Source organism: Oncorhynchus keta, chromosome 15 (genome assembly GCF_023373465.1).
Source record: "Oncorhynchus keta strain PuntledgeMale-10-30-2019 chromosome 15, Oket_V2, whole genome shotgun sequence".
In the NCBI taxonomy this organism is placed as follows: Eukaryota; Metazoa; Chordata; class Actinopteri; order Salmoniformes; family Salmonidae; genus Oncorhynchus; species Oncorhynchus keta.
The window spans coordinates 28,958,278-28,978,908 of NC_068435.1; the positions used below are offsets into that span (position 1 = coordinate 28,958,278).

General features: G+C 44.3%; 1 protein-coding gene across 8 annotated transcripts in view; it reads left to right on the forward strand.

The window, feature by feature from the left end:
* LOC118395216 (histone-lysine N-methyltransferase 2C-like) overlaps positions 1-20,631 on the forward strand; it is a 138,989-nt gene that overhangs the window by 37,336 nt on the left and 81,022 nt on the right. For 3 of the 8 annotated variants that reach the window (XM_052463809.1, XM_052463810.1, XM_052463813.1), the window contains exons 12-14: positions 13,403-13,483; positions 13,761-14,818; positions 17,179-17,313. In XM_052463809.1, coding sequence (XP_052319769.1) covers positions 13,403-13,483; positions 13,761-14,818; positions 17,179-17,313 — 1,274 coding nt within the window. The remainder of the gene's footprint in view (positions 1-13,402; positions 13,484-13,760; positions 14,819-17,178; positions 17,314-20,631) is intronic. The other 5 variants (XM_052463812.1, XM_052463811.1, XM_052463816.1 and 2 more) reach the window with 5 other exon arrangements.

Consider the following 20,631-nt stretch of genomic DNA (forward strand, 5'->3'; position numbering starts at 1 on the left):
ACTGCTGCACCACTCGGGAGGCCCCATCACTGAGCTCTTCAGTAAGGCCATTCTACTTCCAATGTTTGTCTATGGAGACTGCATTGCTGTGTGCTCAATTTTATACACCTGTCAGCAACGGGTTGTGGCTGAAACAGCCGAATCCACTAATTTGACGGGATATCCACATACTTTTGTGTAAACATAGTGTATGTTCATGTCATTGTCACTCAAAAATAATTTAAATGTAGTTGCTAGTAGACTAACGACAACGTTACAATGGTTAAAGTAGTTTTTATGTCGTTTTGGAAATAAAACCTCCCTGCCACTGCACTGCTTTAACACCTATTACCATAGGAAGCTTCTTCAGACAGTTTTGTCGACGAGCTGCGGGCGTGGAGGTATGTTTTAGTTTGAAGATGCCATGATGTCGGCATTTTTCCTCTCTCGCTTGCTTCTCAAAAGTGGCTTGCGATGTGTCAGCTGCAAGCACAAGTATCCTAGCTAGCTTCTGCCCCCTTGAAGATTTAGACAAATTACTAGACACTCGATCCTCTCAATATGTATATGAAGTGAGACACATTTGAAAGAAGTACTAAGTGACAAAAATTAGAATACTGAAAAGTACAGATGTTTCGGTATACCGTGCAACACTTATAGGTAGGGGTAAAGTGACTAGGCACCAGGATAGATCATAAACGGTAGCAGCATCATATGTGATGAGTCAAAAGGATTAGTGCAAAGAGGGTCAATGCAGAATGTCGGGGTAGCTATTTGGTTAACTAAGCTATTTAGTAGTCTTATGGCTTGGGGATAGAAGCTGTTCAGGGTTCTGTTGGTTCCAGACTTGGTGCATCGGGACCACTTGCCGTACAGTAGCAGAGAGAACACTGTGACTTGGGTAGCTGGAGTCTTTGACAATTTTTAGGGCTGACACCACCTGGTATAGAGGTCCTAGGCATCAGGGAGCTTGGCCCCAGTAATTGACTGGGTCGTACTCAGTACTAGGGCCGGACGGTATACCGTATTTTACTATATTGTACTATACTGATGCATGGACAGGTTTGGGTTTTTACTTTCAAATACTGTTATAGAAGGTAATGTTTGGTTTGTTAAATGTGATACGCTGTGTGTAACGTCTGTTTTTATAGTTTACTCCACTACTTGAGTCATCCCTCTCCACTCGCTCTCTCCATGCCGCTTTCCACACAGACCTAGTCCAACCGCATGTCACTCAAGGAGCGCATTTGTTGTTGCTTGACCATGAGATACTTTTGTTCAGTCTGCATGGTCAATACAGCACAGTTATTTTTTTATTTAAACTTTTATTTAACTAGGCAAGTCAGTTAAGAATAAATTTGTATTTACAATGACGGCTTACCGGGGAATAGTGGGTTAACTGCCTTGTTCAGGGGTAGAACAGTTTTTTTCATTTTTATTTATTTAACCAGGTAGGCTAGTTGAGAACAAGTTCTCATTTGCAACTGCGACCTGGCCAAGATAAAGCATAGCAGTGTGAACAGACAACAGAGTTACACATGGAGTAAACAATTAACAAGTCAGTAACACAGTAGAATAAAAGGGGAGTCTATATACATTGTGTGCAAAAGGCATGAGGAGGTAGGCGAATAATTACAATTTTGCAGATTAACACGAGTGATAAATGATCAGATGGTCATGTACAGGTAGAGATATTGGTGTGCAAAAGAGCAGAAAAGTACATAAATAAAAACAGTATGGGGATGAGAGAGGTGAAAATGGGTGGCTATTTACCAATAGACTATGTACAGCTGCAGCGATCGGTTAGCTGCTCAGATAGCAGATGTTTGAAGTTGGTGAGGGAGGTAAAAGTCTCCAACTTCAGCGATTTTTTTTTTATTTTATTTTTTTATTTTTTTATTTTTTTTTTTATTTTATTTTTTTTTACAATTCGTTCCAGTCACAGGCAGCAGAGTACTGGAACGAAAGGCGGCCAAATGAGGTGTTGGCTTTAGGGATGATCAGTGAGATACACCTGCTCGAGCGCGTGCTACGGATGGGTGTTGCCATCGTGACCAGTGAACTGAGATAAGGCGGAGCTTTACCTAGCATGGACTTGTAGATGACCTGGAGCCTGGGTCTGGCGACTAATATGTAGCGAGGGCCAGCCGACTAGAGCATACAAGTCGCAGTGGTGGGTGGTATAAGGTGCTTTAGTGACAAAACGGATGGCACTGTGATAAACTGCATCCAGTTTGCTGAGTAGAGTGTTGGAAGCAATTTTGTAGATGACATCGCCGAAGTCGAGGATCGGTAGGATAGTCCGTTTTACTAGGGTAAGCTTAGCGGCGTGAGTGAAGGAGGCTTTGTTGCGGAATAGAAAGCCGACTCTTGATTTGATTTTCGATTGGAGATGTTTGCTATGAGTCTGGAAGGAGAGTTTACAGTCTAGCCAGACACCTAGGTACTTATAGGTGTCCACATATTCAAGGTCGGAACCATCCAGGGTGGTGATGCTAGTCGGGCATGCGGGTGCCGGCAGCGATCGGTTGACAAGCATGCATTTGGTTTTGCTAGCGTTTAAGAGCAGCTGGAGGCCACGGAAGGAGTGTTGTATGGCATTGAAGCTCGTTTGGAGGTTAGATAGCATAGTGTCCAAGGACGGGCCGGAAGTATATAGAATGGTGTCGTCTGCGTAGAGGTGGATCAGGGAATCGCCCGCAGCAAGAGCAACATCGTTGATATATACAGAGAAAAGAGTCGGCCCGAGAATTGAACCCTGTGGCACCCCCATAGACTGCCAGTACCTTGAGCGTTTAGTACCTTGAGCGTGGCTGAGGTGCCTGAAGAAGCTGGCCTTCGTTTTCCTGACTGACTGCGTGTATTGGTTCCTGACTTCCCTGACCATTTGCACATCGCGGGGGCTATTTGATGCTATTGCAGTCAGTCACAGGATGTTTTTGTGCTGGTCGAGGGCAGTCAGGTCTGGAGTGAACCAAGGGCTATATCTGTTCTTAGTTCTGCATTTTTTGAACGGAGCATGCTTATCTAAAATGGTGAGGAAGTTACTTTTAAAGAATGGCATCCTCAACTGACGGGAGGAGGTTATTTATCCTTCCAGGATACCCGGGCCAGGTCGATTAGAAAGGCCTGCTCACAGAAGTGTTTTAGGGAGCGTTTGACAGTGATGAGGGGTGGTCGTTTGACTGCGGCTCCGTAGCGGATACAGGCAATGAGGCAGTGATCGCTGAGATCCTGGTTGAATACAACGGAGGTGTATTTGGAGGGCCAGTTGGTCAGGATGCCGTCTATGAGGGTGCCCTTGTTTACAGATTTAGGGTTGTACCTGGTGGGTTCCTTGATGATTTGTGTGAGATTGAGGGCATCTAGCTTAGATTGTAGGACTGCCGGGGTGTTACGCATATCCCAGTTTAGGTCACCTAACAGAACAAACTCTGAAGCTAGATGGGGGGCAATCAATTCACAAATGGTGTCCAGGGCACAGCAAGGAGATAGCAAGGGCTAGAGAGTTAGCCTTTGGAGGACGTCGCGATGGGGTGAGTCTGTTTATTCCTCTTCATGCGGTGACATCGATAGACCGGTCGTGGGTCCGGGTATTGTTTTTTAATTTTTAATTTTATTTTACCTTTATTTTACTAGGCAAGTCAGTTAAGAACAAATTCTTATTTTCAATGACGGCCTAGGAACAGTGGGTTAACTGCCTGTTCAGGGGCAGAACGACAGATTTGTACCTTGTCAGCTTGGGGATTCGAACTGGCAACCTTTCGGTTACTAGTCCAACGCTCTAACCACTAGGCTACTCTGCCGCCCCGTATGCTACGGTGGTAGCACAGGGTCTCTGGCCGGGCTAGCTTCAAGCTAAGTGTGTGGAAACGCTAGCCAGGAGTAATCATCCGGGGTTGCGGTTTAGCTAGATAGCTAGTTGTGAAGATCCAGCTGAAAAATTTTCCGTTTGCGGTGGGAATCCGGGGATAAAAAAATAAATAGGTCCGTTATGCTCTGGTTAGAGTCGCGTTGTTTGCACTGGCGAGAGCTTTCCGAGCTAAAGGTTAGCCGATGACCGGTTAGCTGAAGACCGCTAGCATAGCTGGTAGTTAGCTGGCTAGCTTCAGTTGAGGGGTTCTGGGTCTGAAGTAAATATAAATACTTTAGGAAAAATAGCTACATTGGGTGAGGCGGGTTGCAGGAGAGTATTTAGAAGCTGAGGTTTAGTAAAATGTTTTAAAAGATATGCGAAGAATAATATAATAATAATAAAACGGAGAAAAAAAACGATATATACAAGGGACACGACAGGACGTCTTACTGCTACGCTATCTTGGATCACCTTGTCAGCTTGGGGATTCGATCTAGCAACCTTTCGGTTACTGGCCCAACGCTCCAACCACTAGGCTACCTGCAGCCACATGCAACAATGTTGGTGACAACGATCTTAGTATAAATCCGCAAGCATTCTATAATTACAATATTCATTTTTGTTTCTTACATCTGCAAACAGCTAGTTTGTATTTTCTTTGCAAGTTAAGCTAAATTGTGTTAGCTGGGATTGGCTAAGAATTGAGAGAGCCATGTGAATGAAAGGTGGCTGTGTAGCATGGCGATTGGCAGCCAGGAGAAGGGAATTATAATTATTATATTTAGCCCAAGGGCATAATTGTTTTTATGGGGTATTACTGCCACAAGGGGGCATGCTCGGGCCTCCGTTTGCTGTAGTCCACGAGCAGCTCCTTTGTCTTGGTGATGTTGAGGGAGAGGTTGTTGTCCTGGCACCACACGGCCAGTTCACTGACCAACTCTCTATAGGTAGTCTCATTGTCGGTCTCATTGTCGGTGATCAGGCAATGAGATGTGCTAATTCGTTAATTCGCTCTACATGCACAGAGGATGCTGAACAATCACAAGCAGGCTCTCTCTCTGCATGGCATGCACACGCTCCCTGCTTAGAGCACACCGCTAGATGCTGGCAGGAGAGAAAGGGCTCTACCAAAGACCTTACAGTATAAGGTTTAGGAACTCTGTGGCTTTACCGTATGTGTGTCGGATACACGAGTGCTGCAGGTTCTAAAGAGAACGTCGATTTGGTGCCAAAGAAGGGCACATCTTCAGTGGTATGGGAGTATTGCGGCTATAGACCTACCGATATCAACTAAATGCAAGTGTTGTGCAAAAAGTCCCTCTGTTGTAGCGACAACGAGGCAACATTATTATTTATTGAATAATTTTAAGAATAAACATCCTCTACTTTACGACAATTGCATAGTTACAAAAAAAAAAAGCGATCGACAGTTGCAATGCCCCTCAGCCACAACCGGCACCCTATGTTAAACAGGCATTGATTGCCGATGCGTTTTGAAGTGTAACGCCCTATGAATGACAGACACGATCACAGCCAAAGACACGTTTCCTATTTACACAGTCAGAGAAGACTACTTCATAAAGACGATGAAGAAGGTGGACAGGAAATACAAGATTCCATCTCGCACATATTCACCATCCCAACACTGTACAACAAAAATAAGGGAGATGTTGAAACATGTTGCATTGAGTGACTGGACCAGAATCCAATGTTTTGGACACAAGCTGCACCAAATGTTACATGTTTTAAAGGCACTTTGCCTTAAAAAAAAAAGTATAAATCACTTTGATTTATAATTTGAATTATAATAATGATTAAGCCTACTTATACATAATTACACAATCATAAGATTTCAATTCAATCTGCATCCTATTGTTGCCTGAATAAATATCTTGGGTTATTTAAGAACTCATGATTTTAAAATGGGAACTCGTGTTATTAATTCATGAATTACTGCTGCGATTAAAGTCTATTTTGATTATTTAAAAAAATGTGTTCATATATGTAGGTGTAATAATCCTATCTATTATCATATGTAGCCTATAACAATGAAAAAATGTCATTTGGTTTTGTATTCAGTTAGCACAGTATGTATTAATTCATATGATATCATTTTAGAAGTGATGTTCTCTACCCTGACACTGGTTTGAAAATCACAATTGCGATATCTGGCCAAATCCTGCATTTTATCCAGTTGCACAGGGAGGTGTTCAGTGTCTGGAGCTAAGTGATGATCTTGTAGGGCGCTATGGTGTTGAATGCTGAGCTGTAGGCAATGAACAGCATTCTGACATAGGTGTTCCTCTTGTACAGGCGGGATACATAATTTAAACATTCACAGTGTAGGTTGGAAAAGTATGTGAACCCCTAGGGTAATGGTATTTCCCAAAGCTAATTGGAGTCAGGAGTCAGCTAACCTGGAGTCCAATCAATGAGACGAAATTTGAGATGTTGGTTAGAGCTGCCTTGCCCTATAAAAACTCTCGCAAAATTTGAGTTTGCAAAATTTGAGTTTGCTGTCCACAAGAAGCATTGCCTGATGTGAACCATACCTCAAACAAGAGATCTTAGAAGACCTAAAGAATTGTTGACTTGCATGAAGCTGGAAAGGGTTACCAAAGTATCTCTAAAAGCCTTGATGTTCATCAGTCCTCAGTAAGACAAATTGTCTATAAATGGAGAACATTCAGCACTGTTCCTACTCTACCTAGGAGTGGCCATCCTGCAAAGATGACTCCAAGTGCACAGCGGAATGCGTCGTGAGGTTAAGAAGAATCCTGGAGTGTCATCTAAGACTTACAGAAATCTCTGGAACATGCTAAAATCTCTGTTGACGGGTCTACGATACGTAAAACACTAAACAAGAATGGTGTTCATGGTAGGACACCACGGAAGAAGCCAATGCTGTCCAAAAAAAACCATTGCTGCACGTCTGAAGTTTGCCAACCGCACCTGGATGTTCCACAGCGCTACTGGCAATTAATATTTCTCGGACAGTTGAAACTACAGTTGAGTTGTTTGGAAGGAACACACAACACTGTGTGGAGAAAAAAAGGCACAGCACACCGACATCAACCTCATCCCAACTGTAAAGTATGTTGGAGGGAGCATCATGGATTGGGGCTGCCTCAGGGCCTGGACAGCTTGCTATCATTGACGGAAAAATGCATTCCCAAGTTTATCAAGACAGTTTAGGCTATCTGGCCGCCAATTGAAGCTCGACAGACAAAAGTTGGGTGATGCAACAGGACAACGACCTAAATCACAGAAGTAATGGCTTCAACAGAAGAAAATACGCATTCTGGAGTGGCCCATTCAGAGTCCTGACGTCAACCTGATTGAGATGCTGTGGCATGACCTCGAGAGCAGTTCACACCAGACATCCCAATAATATTACTGAACTGAAACAGTTTTGTAAAGAGGAATGGTCCAAAATTCCTCCTGACCGGTGTGCAGGTTTGATCCGCAACTACAGCAAATGTTTGGTTGAGGTTATTGCTGCCAAAGGAGGGTCAACCAGTTATTAAATCCAAGGGTTCACATACTTTTTTCACCCTGCACTGTGAATGTTTACACGGTGTGTTCAATAAAGACATGAAAACAAATAATTGTTTGTTATTAGTTTAAGCAGACTGTTTGTCTGTTGTGATCTAGATGAAAGTCAGATCAAATTTTATGACCAATTTATGCAGAAATCCAGGTATTTCCAAAGGGTTCACATACTTGTTCTTACCACTGTAGGTAGGGGTAAAGTGACTATGCATAGATAATAAACAGTGAGTAGCAGCAGTGTAAAACAAAGGGGGTGTCAATGTAAATAGTCCAGGTGGCCATTTGATTAATTGGTACCGCTTTCCTTGCGGTAGCAGAAAGGGCAGTCTTTGACTTGGGTGGCTGGAGTCTTTGATATTTTTTGGGCCTTCCTCTGACTCCGCCGAGTATATAGGTCCTGGATGGCAGGAGGTTTGTTCCCAGTGATGTACTGGGCCATACGTACTACCCTCTGTAGCGACTGAAGGTCTAATGCCGAGCAGTTACTATACCAGGCGGCAATGAAACCGGCCAGGATGCTCTCGATGGTGCATCTGTATAACGTTTTGCCAAATTATGCCAAATCTTTTCAGTGTCCTGAGGGGGAACTTATTGCACTCATTGATTAAGACAGTGACCTGAGGTGGTGTACTCCTTAATGCCATTGGATAAAACACTGAACATATTCCAGTCTGTGCTAGCAAAACAGTCCTTTAGCTTAACATCTGCGTCGTCTGACCACTTCCATATTGAGTGAGTCACTAGAACTTTCTGCTTTAGTTTTTGCTTGTAAGCAGGAATCAGGAGGATAGAATTATGGTAAGATGTACTAAAAGGATAGCGAGGGAGAGCTTTGTATGGGCCTCTGTCTGTGAAGTAAATGTGGTCTCGAGGTTTTTTTCTTCTGGTTGCACGTGACATGCTGTTAGAAATTGGGTAAAATGGATTTAAGTTCCCCTGCATTAAATTTCCCGGCCACTAGGTGCGCCTTTCTGGATGAGCATGTTCTTACATATAGCCTTATACAGCTTGCTGAGTGCGGTCTTAGTGGTGGTAACTCGGTTTGTGGTGGTAAATTGACAGCTATGAATAATATAGATGAGAACTCTCTTGGTGGATTGTGTGGTCTACAGCTTATTATGAGGTACTCAGTTGGGCAATACCTCAAATACCTCAAATACCTCAATCACCTTATATTATTTATATATTACCTCAAGACTTCTTTAATATTAGACATGGCACCAGCTGTTATTGACAAATAGACACACCCCCCCTGACCCTCGTCTTACCAGACGTAGCTGCTCTGTCCTGCCGATGCACGGGAAACGCAGCCAGCTCTGTCATCTTTCAGCCACAACTCCTTGAAACACAAGATATTACCATTTTTAATGCCATGTTGGTAGGATAGTCTCGACCGTTTGTTTCATCCAGTTTGTTTTCCAGTGATTGCACGTTGTTCAGTAGAACCAATGGTAGTGGTGATTTACTCACTTTCATACGAATCCTCACAAGGCACCCCGACCTTCACCGCCTGTATCTCCATATTTTCTTCACCCGAATGACTGGGATTTGGGCCTGGTCTCCGGGAAGCACTAGTATCCTTCGCATCAGACTCATTAACCTCTTGCTCCTACCTGGCACGCAGGCGTCCCATCTAGAGCTCTGGAAATGCAAATGCGCTACGCTAAATGCTAATAGTATTAGTTAAAACTCAAACGTTCATTAAAATACACATGCAGGGTATTGAATTAAAGCTACACTCGTTGTGAATCCAGGCAACAAGTCAGATTTTTAAAATGCTTTTCGGCGAAAGCATGAGAAGCTATTATCTGATAGCATGTAACACCCCAAAAGACCCGCGGGGGACGTAAACAAAATAATTAGCATAGTCGGCGCTACACAAACCGCACAAATAAAATATAAAACATTCATTACCTTTGACCATCTTCTTTGTTGGCACTCCTAGATGTCCCATAATCACTATTGGGTCTTTTTTTCGATTAAATCGGTCCATATATAGCCTAGATATCGTTCTATGTAGACTGTGTGATAAACGAAAAAAAAATAGCATTTCATAACGTAACGTCATTTTTTTAAATTCAAAAAGTCGACGATAAACTTTCACAAAACACTTCGAAATACTTTCGTAATGCAACTTTAGGTATTAGTAAACGTTAATAAGCGATCAAATTAATCACGAGACGAAGTGTTTTCTATAGGGGTCCGTCTTGAAATACTTTCCGTGTATTTCTCAACCAAAATATCCGGTCGGAGACGTGAAGAAAAAGCCTGTCTCTTGTTCGTTTGACCAAGAAACAAATCCTAGGCAAATGACAAAACTGTTTACATCGTGTGGAAGCTGTAGGTACTGCAACTTCAGCCTTATTTAATGTCTTTCGCCCATAACAATGGGTTGAAGCGGCGGATGGATATATTTTTCCACTTTCAGTGATCAGATTTTCCTGCACTTTTCAATGAAACGCACGTTCTGTTAAAGTCACAGCCGTGATTTAACCAGTTTTATAAACGTCTGAGTGTTTTCTATCCACACATACTAATCATATGCATATACTATATTCCTGGCATGAGTAGCAGGGCGCTGAAATGTTGCGCGATTTTTAACAGAATGTTTGAAAAAGTAGAGGGTCGACTGAAGAGGTTAAAGAAAAAATCTTTGTCCAGTTTGAGGTGAGCAATCGCTGTTCTGATGTCCAGACACTCTTTTAGGTCATAAGAGACAGTAGCTGCAACGTTATGTACAAAATAAGTTACAAACAATGCGAAAACACAAGAAATCGCACAGTTGGTTAGGAGCCCGTAAAACGGCAGCCATCCCCTCCGGCGCCATTATATAGTAGATGTGAGTGCTACGGGGCAATAGTCATTTAGACAGGTTACCTTTTGAGTTCTTGGGTACAGGGACAATGGTGGTCTGCTTGAAACATGAAGTTATTACAGGCTGGGTCAGGGAGAGTTTGAAAATGTTAGTAAAGACACCCGCCAGCTGGTCCTCATGCTCTGAGTACGCATGCTCCGAGTATGCATTCTGGTAATCCATCTGGCCCGCGGCCTTGTGAGTGTTGACCTGTTTAAAAGTCTTACTCACATTGGCTACAGAGAGCTAGATCACACAATCGTCCTCAACTGCTGATGCTCTCATGCATGGTTCAGTGTTGCTTGCCTTGAAGTGAGCATAGAAGGCATTTGGCTCCTCTGGTGTCACTGGGCAGCTTGCGGCTAGGTTTCTCTTTGTAGTCCATGATAGTTTGCACACCCTGCCACATCCGACGAGTGTCAAAACCGGCGAAATAGGATTCACCCTTGGTCCTGTATTGACGCGTTACCTGTTTGATGGCTCCACGGAGGTCGTGTCGGAATTTCTTATAAGCGTCCGGATTAGTGTCCCGCTCTTTGAAAGTGCCAGCTCTAGCCTTTAGCTCAGTGTGGATGTTTCCTGTAATCCATGGATTTTGGTTGGGATATGTACGTACAGTCACTGTGGGGAAGATGTCATTGGTGCACTTATTAATGTAGCAGGTGAATGAGCTGCAGGGTATATTACAGTGGGTTCTAACCTGGATGTCCACCGTCTGCTGTGGAGGGAGGGGAGCGGTGCTGATGACAGATAACCAGGCAGCGAGTTGTCCAAGATTCTGATCCATAGCCTATGTGGCTTTTAAAAACACCCCTGAGTTGATCCCCTCTCTTTACCACTCACACTCTCTTGCGATTATATACACACACACACACAAAGAGGAGCAGATCACTTTAGAATCCTGTATGTCTGTGTGTGGCTCCTGTCCTAAGCAGCAGTGCTTTTGTTTTATTGTGCTGCTGCTGGCTGCTTGGAGAGAGGCTGGTGATTAGGCCTGTATGATGGTAAAAACCACTAGGGGCCTTGATCTACTAGCATTTCATCTCCATTGATTGGAGGAGCGGAGCCTCCCTCGAGAGGCCTGAGGCTGAACACCAAGGGCTATAGCACTAGGTCGTACTAGATGGTTGGTTTAGCTCCGAATTCAGCCGCCACATGCCTCCTGTCTACGGTCTGGCCCCTACATCCTCTCCTCCATTCACTGCCCCTGCTGTCTCACACCTGTCGAGAAACTTCAACTCTACACTCTCTGTTGATCGGTCAGCCATTCAAATGTCATATTGACAGCTTTTGGCATATGTTTGATGCTCTTGTCTTGTCCTCAGTAGATGAGGGAAGTCATTCACAATGTAGGCCATGTATCCAATCACTGCTCCCAGACAGGTTTACCAAATGTCCTTTCAGGCCTATGCATATGAGTATGTTTGGTGCTGGGCTATATGCTAGCTGTGGTGTTGCATAGGCTAGCTAAACATTGGCTTTGTGGGATCATGGCACTACAAGCCAATCTCCTCCTGGCCCACCTGCCACCCAGTGTAAAGTTAATTAAGGTTATTAAAATGAGCTGTGGATACCTGTCCAGATCCTTCTCATCCACTCATGGCTTAGCAGCAGGCTTATCATGAATCTAATGACAGACATACCGCCTACTGTCAGATCTATGGTGTGAACTCCAATTAAATCTGACACGATGATGTCTTATCTGTGTAAAATAGAGCTGTGTGTGTCTACAATCGCTTCCTTCTACAAGGAGACAAGGGGAATAAGGATTTGATAACAATCTGCAGTAAGGGTTCATGATGACAGTAATCAGCAGTAAGGGTTTGATAACGATAACACAAACCCCTCTTGTAGTGTTTGTACGAAGGATACAAGGATGCTTGAAATGCTCGCTCATCTCGTAATTGACTCTGGGTGTTGAGGCCCAGATATGCTTGTGTTGTGAGCTGCACAGTCATCAGAGTTCAGACCTTGATATGCAGGTTGTCATGGTTACTCAAAGTCCTTTACGAGTAGAGAAATGCTCAGCAGGTGCATGTTGTGTGTTTGCTAGGGATGGGATCATTAGAGCGGGGATGCTGTGGGAACTTGTGAAATGTGAGGGACTGTTTGTAGTTTGTATTAAGCTGTCAGCAGGAATTCTGAGGGTAGGTGGGATGAATTACCGTAGTATGTGTGTAAGAATGCATTGATGATTATTACAAATTTGATTGTAGCTACACGCAGTCCATTGTTTTCTAACGTTGCTTGGATTTCCAAGCAACCATTGCTTTCTTTGAGTGAGCACCACAGGCTCTGTTCTCCAGTTTACTTTTTTTTTGTGCAGCAGCTGGAGTTGAGAAACCTGAGGTGTTTAACAGCCTGCAGCTCAGGACTGTTAACCTCAGCCAATATTGAGTTTATAAAATCCTCCTATCTGGTGTTGGCCTAGATGGATGACTGTCTTTTCCATGAGGAAATTAGGGCTTTTTATGTGACAGATTCATGACTTAGTAATGGATTATTGGGTTACTTTGAGGGCACTTGGCTGGGAATCTGCACGTCTCAGTGGTTCGGTTCTGTGTGTGAGAGGGACAGCCACCGCAATCAAAGACTGCGAGCTAGGATTGACGTTACAAATCAAAGCTATGCGTCTTTGGCTGTTGGAACTAGGAGTGGGATTTGAAATAATGCCCAGTTAAAACTGACTTTATTCACTGCCAATAAGCCTGCTGGGCATCTAATATTTCTGCCTGTATTAGCCCACTTTTTATTTCTCTCTCTGGCTCTCACTCTCTCGCTCACACATTCAATTTAATTTGCTTTATTGGCATGTAAATGATGTAACAATGTACATATTGCGAAGCGTACTTTGGAAATGATTAATTAGCAACAACGGCATAAAAAAAATACAAATCAAAATGTCACTAACAGGACAATCAGTAACAACAGTCTCTTTCTCGCTCTCCCCCTCTGTTTCTCTCTCTCTCTCCCTTTTTGTCTATCATTTTCACTCCATTAAAGTTTAATTATGTCCATATCCTATGATGAAAATGATGACTCCAATCTTTACCTACATAATATGTAATTTTGTAAGAGGCTGAGTCTGGACAAATGAACAGTTGATGTTGGTGGGTTTCAGGTTGGTCTCTCACTGCTATAATTCACTGCTTCTCTCCCAGGCATCTCAGTGGGAGCAGCTGCTGTGGAGCAAGGGACTGATGAGGTGTCTATCAACAAGGACCTGGGCCAGTTACATCCAGGTTAGGTTCATAGCCTGCTTTGCTAGTCCATCAATGTATCAAGAATATTTGTTCTGCTCTTACTCAGCCTATAGTTCGTTCTCTACTTCTACTTTAATCCCCTCACAGCATAAAAGCGATCATTTTTTAAAATAGGCCTTTCACCATCTAAGGCAACTTCTCTTATGTGAAAATATTGGTTTAAATTCCAAATGGTACAGCCTTTGTCATCTGTTGGTTTTCATTATGATATTTTACTGACGGGTCGTGTGATGTCTATCTCTGTTCATTTCCTTAGAAATGCAACCAGCAGCGGAGACCCATGTTCCTTCAACAAAGAGTCCTGAGTCTCCATGGCTGACCAAGCAGGAGCCTGAGAAACAACCCCTGTCAGCCCAGGTGTCAAGAGAGCCAGAGCAGCCACAGGATGTAACAGGACTGACCAAGCAGGAGCCTGAGAAACAACCCCTGCCAGCCCAGGTGTCAAGAGAGCCTGAGCAGCCACAGGATGTAACAGGACTGACCAAGGAGGAGCCTGAGAAACAACCCCTGCCAGCCCAGGTGTCAAGAGAGCCAGAGCAGCCACAGGATGTAACAGGAATGACCAAGCAGGAGCCTGAGAAACAACCCCTGCCAGCCCAGGTGTCAAGAGAGCCAGAGCAGCCACGGGATGTAACAGGACTGACCAAGCAGGAGCCTGAGAAACAACCCCTGTCAGCCCAGGTGTCCAGAGAGCCAGAGCAGCCACAGGATGTAACAGGACTGACCAAGACAGTAAAGACAGAACCTTCCTCTGAAAACAGGGCATTGAAACACAGCACAGAGGACATCATGACCCCGCCCACCAATACCAAAGAACCAAGTACCGCCTCTGTAATCATCAAGGAAGAACCCATGGAGGTGTCGGCTTCTGATAATTCGGGAGTAGAACAAGTGGAAGGTCCTTCTAGTCTGGAGACAGCAATGAAGGCTAGGAGGGAGAGGAAAGGGGAACCTATGTCTGAGGCACTGGCTGGTGGGGCTTTGGAGGGGGCCTGCGCCTTGGAAGAGATGGACACCACCCCCGAGACTGAGAACAAGCCTAAACTCTCCCATCACAGTCCCCCCATCGAGGAGAAGCCTTACAAGACATCCATGGAAAGACTGGCAGAGATGGCTGCCTCCCCTACCCACTCCTCCCCTAGGACCATGGGGCCCTCTCCTAGGGAGCCTCTCCTCCACGCCCACCCTGCCCCAGGGGAACACAGCAGCAGCGTCCCCTCCACCACCCTCATACTTCTCACCCCTAAGATCGGCATGGGCAAGCCAGCCATCTCCAAGAGGAAGTTCTCCCCAGGCAGACCCAGGGTGAAGCAGGTAATGCTGGTGGGTGTTGGGTGCTCTTGTCTTAGATCCAAATCTTGACGTGTTATTCTTAGGGTTGTATACCAGGGCTTCAAAACCTATTTCAGAATCTTTTTTTTTGTGTGTAATATATGATGTATTATTTATGTATTATCTAGGCTTATGTCTTTTATTTTCAAAGAGAATCTAAAAAATCAAAGGTTGAAATCTCTGGAGAGGAACCATAATTGTGTGATCCTCTAGGTTGGTCATTCTTTGGTTGAGTGTGTTGAATGATGAGAGGAGGAGAAGCTTTCTGAGTGCTCTGCCCCAGAGCGGTGGATTGGCTATGATGTCAGTGGTTTGGAATATGATTAAAACGGGTGTTGCTGCTGCAGAGGACACTTAACCCAGAGAACTTGCCAGTTGTGGCAGTTGAGAACCGTTGAGTCCTGTGTGTTTGATGTCGGGTTATTGGCCAAACTGTATCGTCAGCAGAGACCATGGCTGTTCTCACCCTCCCGCCTCAATTTTCACTTGAGCTGAATCCCAAATAGCCCATCCCCCTCAATTTGCATGCTCGTGCTCACCGCCACCATATGCACAAGTGTCCCAAAGTTGAGGGAGTGAAAATGATCAAGGGCGTAGGGGCTAATTAGACCCGCAGACAGCCACTGCGGCCTCCAGAGTGAAGTGCTATCCAAAGGTTTGGAGTCTGCACAACATCACACAAAATAATTGAGAGGCATGACTAATCCTCTGACTCATGTTTGTTTGTCTGATTTTGAGTCTTGACAGGTTAAACAGGTGAAATAACCACTTCATTTGGGAGGTAGCCTAACTGTTGCTGAGGTTTATATCTTGTGCAACCATAGGGGGGATTTGTTCATTAGAATTTCATGCTCATTTTATTATTACATTTGGAATTGCATCATAAAAGTTGCCAGTATGTCCCAAAGTTGATGCGTTTATTGACCCCCTCGCCACTTTATATACGTCACCCTCCGACTTACGCCAACAACACGTGACAACGGGGGGCCCTCTGAACAAGTTTTTAGGGGTGAGAGGGCCTGGTTTTGGATTCACTGATGGTGTGTCTGAAGAATACTGATGGTAAGTCTGAAGAATAGTTTCCCACACTGCAGAATGAGAATTGAATATTAGTACGGCCTATTCCTTACACACCATACCCCACCTCTACATTTTACCTGTTCATTCTGATCCACTCTGCAAACACCCACCACCAGTGTACACACACTGTCCCACTGCCCTATAGGAGCACACTGCCAACATGTATAGACAATACCAACAGGCTACTTTATATACAACCCCATATCCCCATATGCAATCCCACAGTATAACTTCAAGCTGTGTCACTTGTCCTAGACTAGTATCCAATTGCCATGGTATTCCTAGTACATGTTTTATGTGCTGAAGGCAGTCCATCTCTGATGATGGCTACAAGCCTGTTCTCATTCTCCTTAGAATACCTTCATTAGGGCTTTGTTAACCCCCCCACCCCCCCAAACACACTTTCATCAAGCCACTAATCAGAGACACAGTATGCGGGTTGGGTCAAATCCTAATAATACTGGGATATTAATCATACACATGGCTATGATATATTATGGATGAGGCTGAGGAGAGTTTAGCCATGCAACGTCGTGCTTTTCTCTCCAGATATATCCTATTGCTTAAATAAACGCTGTGCGTAGACAGACTAATTTGTTAGATCAGGCCTGGGGGAGATCAAATGTAGGCTATTTGAATAGAGTGGGATCTTGTGTAGTCCGATTTGGTGTCTTTGTGCTTCTGCCTCGGAAGAGCCATGCGCTATCAGTCGTGCAGTCTGACGCAACCAGGTGGTGTTTTGTCAACAAGCCAGCGATATGAGTGAGGCAGTGACATGCGGTTGCCATGGCAAGAGGATGCTGTGGTCTCTTGCTCCTCCCCGTCCTGCTGCTGTTGCATGGTGCTGTTGCTTGTCTGAATTCAAGATTGCTGCGCCGACTAACATGATTCTGCTTCACCTTTGCAAGCTCTCTCTGAACGTCTAGCTCGAAACAACATGCCTCAACTCGTATGCATGAAAGATCTCTTGGATTGGCTTCAATATAGAAAGTATCATGTGCATCATAATATCCTGTCTTTTTGCCCCAAGTCAGAATGTATAACAGCATCATTATTAGCGCCATATCTCTTACTTTGGGTGTGTTGAATGGTCCCAACAAGCTTCTTCAGCCACCAGCCTTTTAAACTCACTGCATCTGCCTGTTATGTTTTCATCTTTCTCTGGCTTTGTTTTTTAAGTTGCTGCATTTTGTCACCCTCCTTCTCACCCCAATCCCTCCCTCTCTCACCCACCCAACCCGGCCCCCCTACCTGTACCTTAGGGCGCATGGCATGGGAGCCCCCATAGCAGTGTGAGCTCCCCCTCCTGGTCTCCAGACCAGCCAGAGGCGTGGAACGTCCCAAAGACCAGGCAGCTCTCGTCCGGCTGCTGCAGCCCTGCCTGGAGCATCAGAGTGGTAAATAACCGCGGCTCTCTCTGGGGACCAGACCTCCAGAACCACCACATGGCCATGCCACAGCAGTCTTCTGCTTACCTTAGGCTATGTGAAGCGCACTGGCAGAGTGATGCTTGATGTCACTGTGTTATTGGTGGACTTTTACAATGAATCATTCAACTAACACTGTCACCAGAGGAGAGGAGACTGTGGTAAATTCACATTGACAGGCTAATAAGGGAACGGTGAATGAGAACCTGTAGTAGCCTAATGCGACTCATCCTTATTAATGGCAAAATGTTTAACTTTTTATCCACTAGAGGATCTCTTGCTTTGTACTTGTAATATAGCATTGTGAATTGGGTTAATATCTTGGCCTTCCTTTGCAGCCTGAGGCACAAGGTTTAACCTGTGTTTGTTTGTTGCCTGTTTGTTTAATTGTTTGTTTAGTTTGTCATACTTTTGTGGGTGAGTTTGGGGCGGGATGGAGATTTTTTTTTAAGTGGGCTGTGTGGGCACTGAGGCCTGCCCAAGTGAATGCTGCAATCTGTCGCCATGGTGACATTAGTGTTACACACTGGCGCTAAGTGAGGTAGTAATTGCTGGGTCTTGGCATGCGTTTTGGGCAGGTTAAGCAGCACCATACTGTGTGTCAATCAGGTTGTCAGACCGCTGGGGGGTGTGAAGAGAATGCACTGGGGAATCAGGGAGGAGGGATTTGGGGGGAAGATTCACAGAATGTAGACTCGTTTGACAGTCGTGATTAGGCCCCAGCAGCCACCACCACCGGAAAAGTGTTGACAGCGTAATGGAGTTCAAATGGCCAGAATAACATTAGAGAGGTCCTCTGTCAACAGCCTGGACAGAGAGCCTGGACACTTGCTGTGTTACAAAGGCTGTCTCTCATAGTGCTGAGCGATTTAACCAACATTTTCTTGAGTTTTAGTTTTTTAAACAACTAATTGGCCGATGAAGGTTCAATAATTTATTACATGTATTATTATTTTTGTGAGCTCAATGCACGCATTGATCCAGCCTGAACTGTGCAATGTAGCAGGGCGTTGTTGTTTCCAATAGGCCAATATTCTACATGGTTTAGTGCATAAAATGTGGTAATTAACTACAATGACCATAATCCATTGCACATCTACTTGTCCGGCCTGTTTCTTTTACACCTGCTACAGAAGAGACAGAAGAATGCATGATCGTGAGGGGATATTGAGAAACGACAGGAAAGTAATTCTGCTTTTGCAAGTTGATCAACTTGTAAATGGGGCGGCAGGGTAGCCTAGTGGTTAGAGTGTTGGACTAGTAACCGGAAGGTTGCAAGTTCAAACCCCTGAGCTGACAAGGTACAAATCTGTCGTTCTGCCCCTGAACAGGCAGTTAACCCACTGTTCCTAGGCAGTCATTGAAAATAAGAATTTGTTCTTAACTGACTTGCCTAGGTAAATAAAGGTAAAATAAAAACATTTAAAAAAAAACACCGGTCTATCGATGTCACCGCATGAAGAGGAATAAACAGACTCACCCCATCGCGACGTCCTCCAAAGGCTAACTCTCTAGCCCTTGCTATCTCCTTGCTGTGCCATGGACACCATTTGTGAATTGATTGCCCCCCATCTAGCTTCAGAGTTTGTTCTGTTAGGTGACCTAAACTGGGATATGCGTAACGTAAAGGTTCAATTAAATTTAAAAAACTCACTTTTGAGAAAATCATATTCAATGTTTTAGTACTACTATTGGAGAGCGCTTCTTTGTCTATACCAGGTATTTCCCCAGGGTTACGCGCAATTCCGTCGGGAAGGCAAAATAAAAATGTGATTCACATTTCCAAACGGTACATTTATATTTTCCAACGGGGCTATACATTTGGGTGAGTATTTTTTTCTCTCGCCTGAGTAGCCTTGTTTCACTGCCAAAAATAAAATTAAACCATCCAGTGTTCAGAGAAATAACAAAACAATGTCAAATACAGTTAGCCTAGTCAAATAATTAACATCCAATCACATTAACCGTTACTCTCTCGTGGGAATTCCACTAACGGTCCGTATGTAGACAAACGTAGCTGCTGCTCATTCAGTTTGCTCCAAAATTGATAAAGGGTTAGAAGAAGTAAGGCCCGTGTCCATAGAAATGCATACCAGCTCTACTGGTAGTACTGCTACTACCAATTCTACTGGTAATACTGCTACTACCAGCAGTACTGCACCTGTCGATGACACAAGTTGTTCTGCTTCCAGGAGCACATCCAATGTAAGCATCAGTAATTCTACATTTGTTGCTAGCCCAGCTAGCATAGACGCTGACAGTTGTGAGTCTGATGCAGCCGAAGAGCTACTGCCCCGTTAACCGGGAAAGCACCGAACAACAGACAGGGACATTGGACCATCAGAGGCACGAATATGATGAGAACTACATTGATTTGGGCTTCACTTATATTGGAAGTAGTGCCTTTCCTCAGCCACAGTGTGTTATATGTGCAAAAGTACTATCTCACAACTCGATGAAACCTTCACTCTTGCACAGACATTTAGAAACAAAACACGCCAATTTGAAAAATAAGTCACGGGAGTTTTTGAGCGACTGTTATATGTCCGTTAAGTTTATGGGGGGTCAATTAAGGAAGACTTCCTCTCCTGCAAACCGCTGGAAACCAGGACAACAGGAGAGGATATTTTTAAAGTACTGGACAGCTTTGTGACATCAAATGGACTTTGGTGGTCAAGGTGTGTTGGTATCTGTACAATTACGTAGGTACTTTCCCGAAACGGATGACACAACTGGATTTGTTATCCCTTTTTTGCCCTGCCTCCAGTCCACTTACTGATATCTGAATAAGAGAGCCTCATCGAGATTGCAACAAGCGGTTCTGTGAAAAATGTAATTTAATCAGAAGCCACTGACAGATTTCTGGATTGGGCTGCGCTCAGTGTATCCTGCCTTGGGGTACGGGACTATAAAAAGTTGGGGAACCACTGGTCTATACCCATTCAGCATTGTTCACACCATCTTAAGCCTTAGGTGGGGCTATCTCTTTAAGTGTTGATCGGAACGTTCTTCACTAAATCTAAGACATCTGAGAGAGAACAGCTCACTGAACATTACTCACCCAAGCAGAGCTGGTTAGGCTGTTATGTTATCCAGAGCATTGGTGACTGCAACTGTGCTGTCAGATTGTCCATTTGTAAATTCAGAGCGTTTCGTGTTGAGGGCACACTGGACACTCTGGCCAATAAGTAGGGTTGATCCGAAAGCTCTGACCTCACAATGACAGTCAAGCACCCAAGCTAACTGGCTAACATTGGCTAGCTACTTCCAGACACATAATGAGAACAC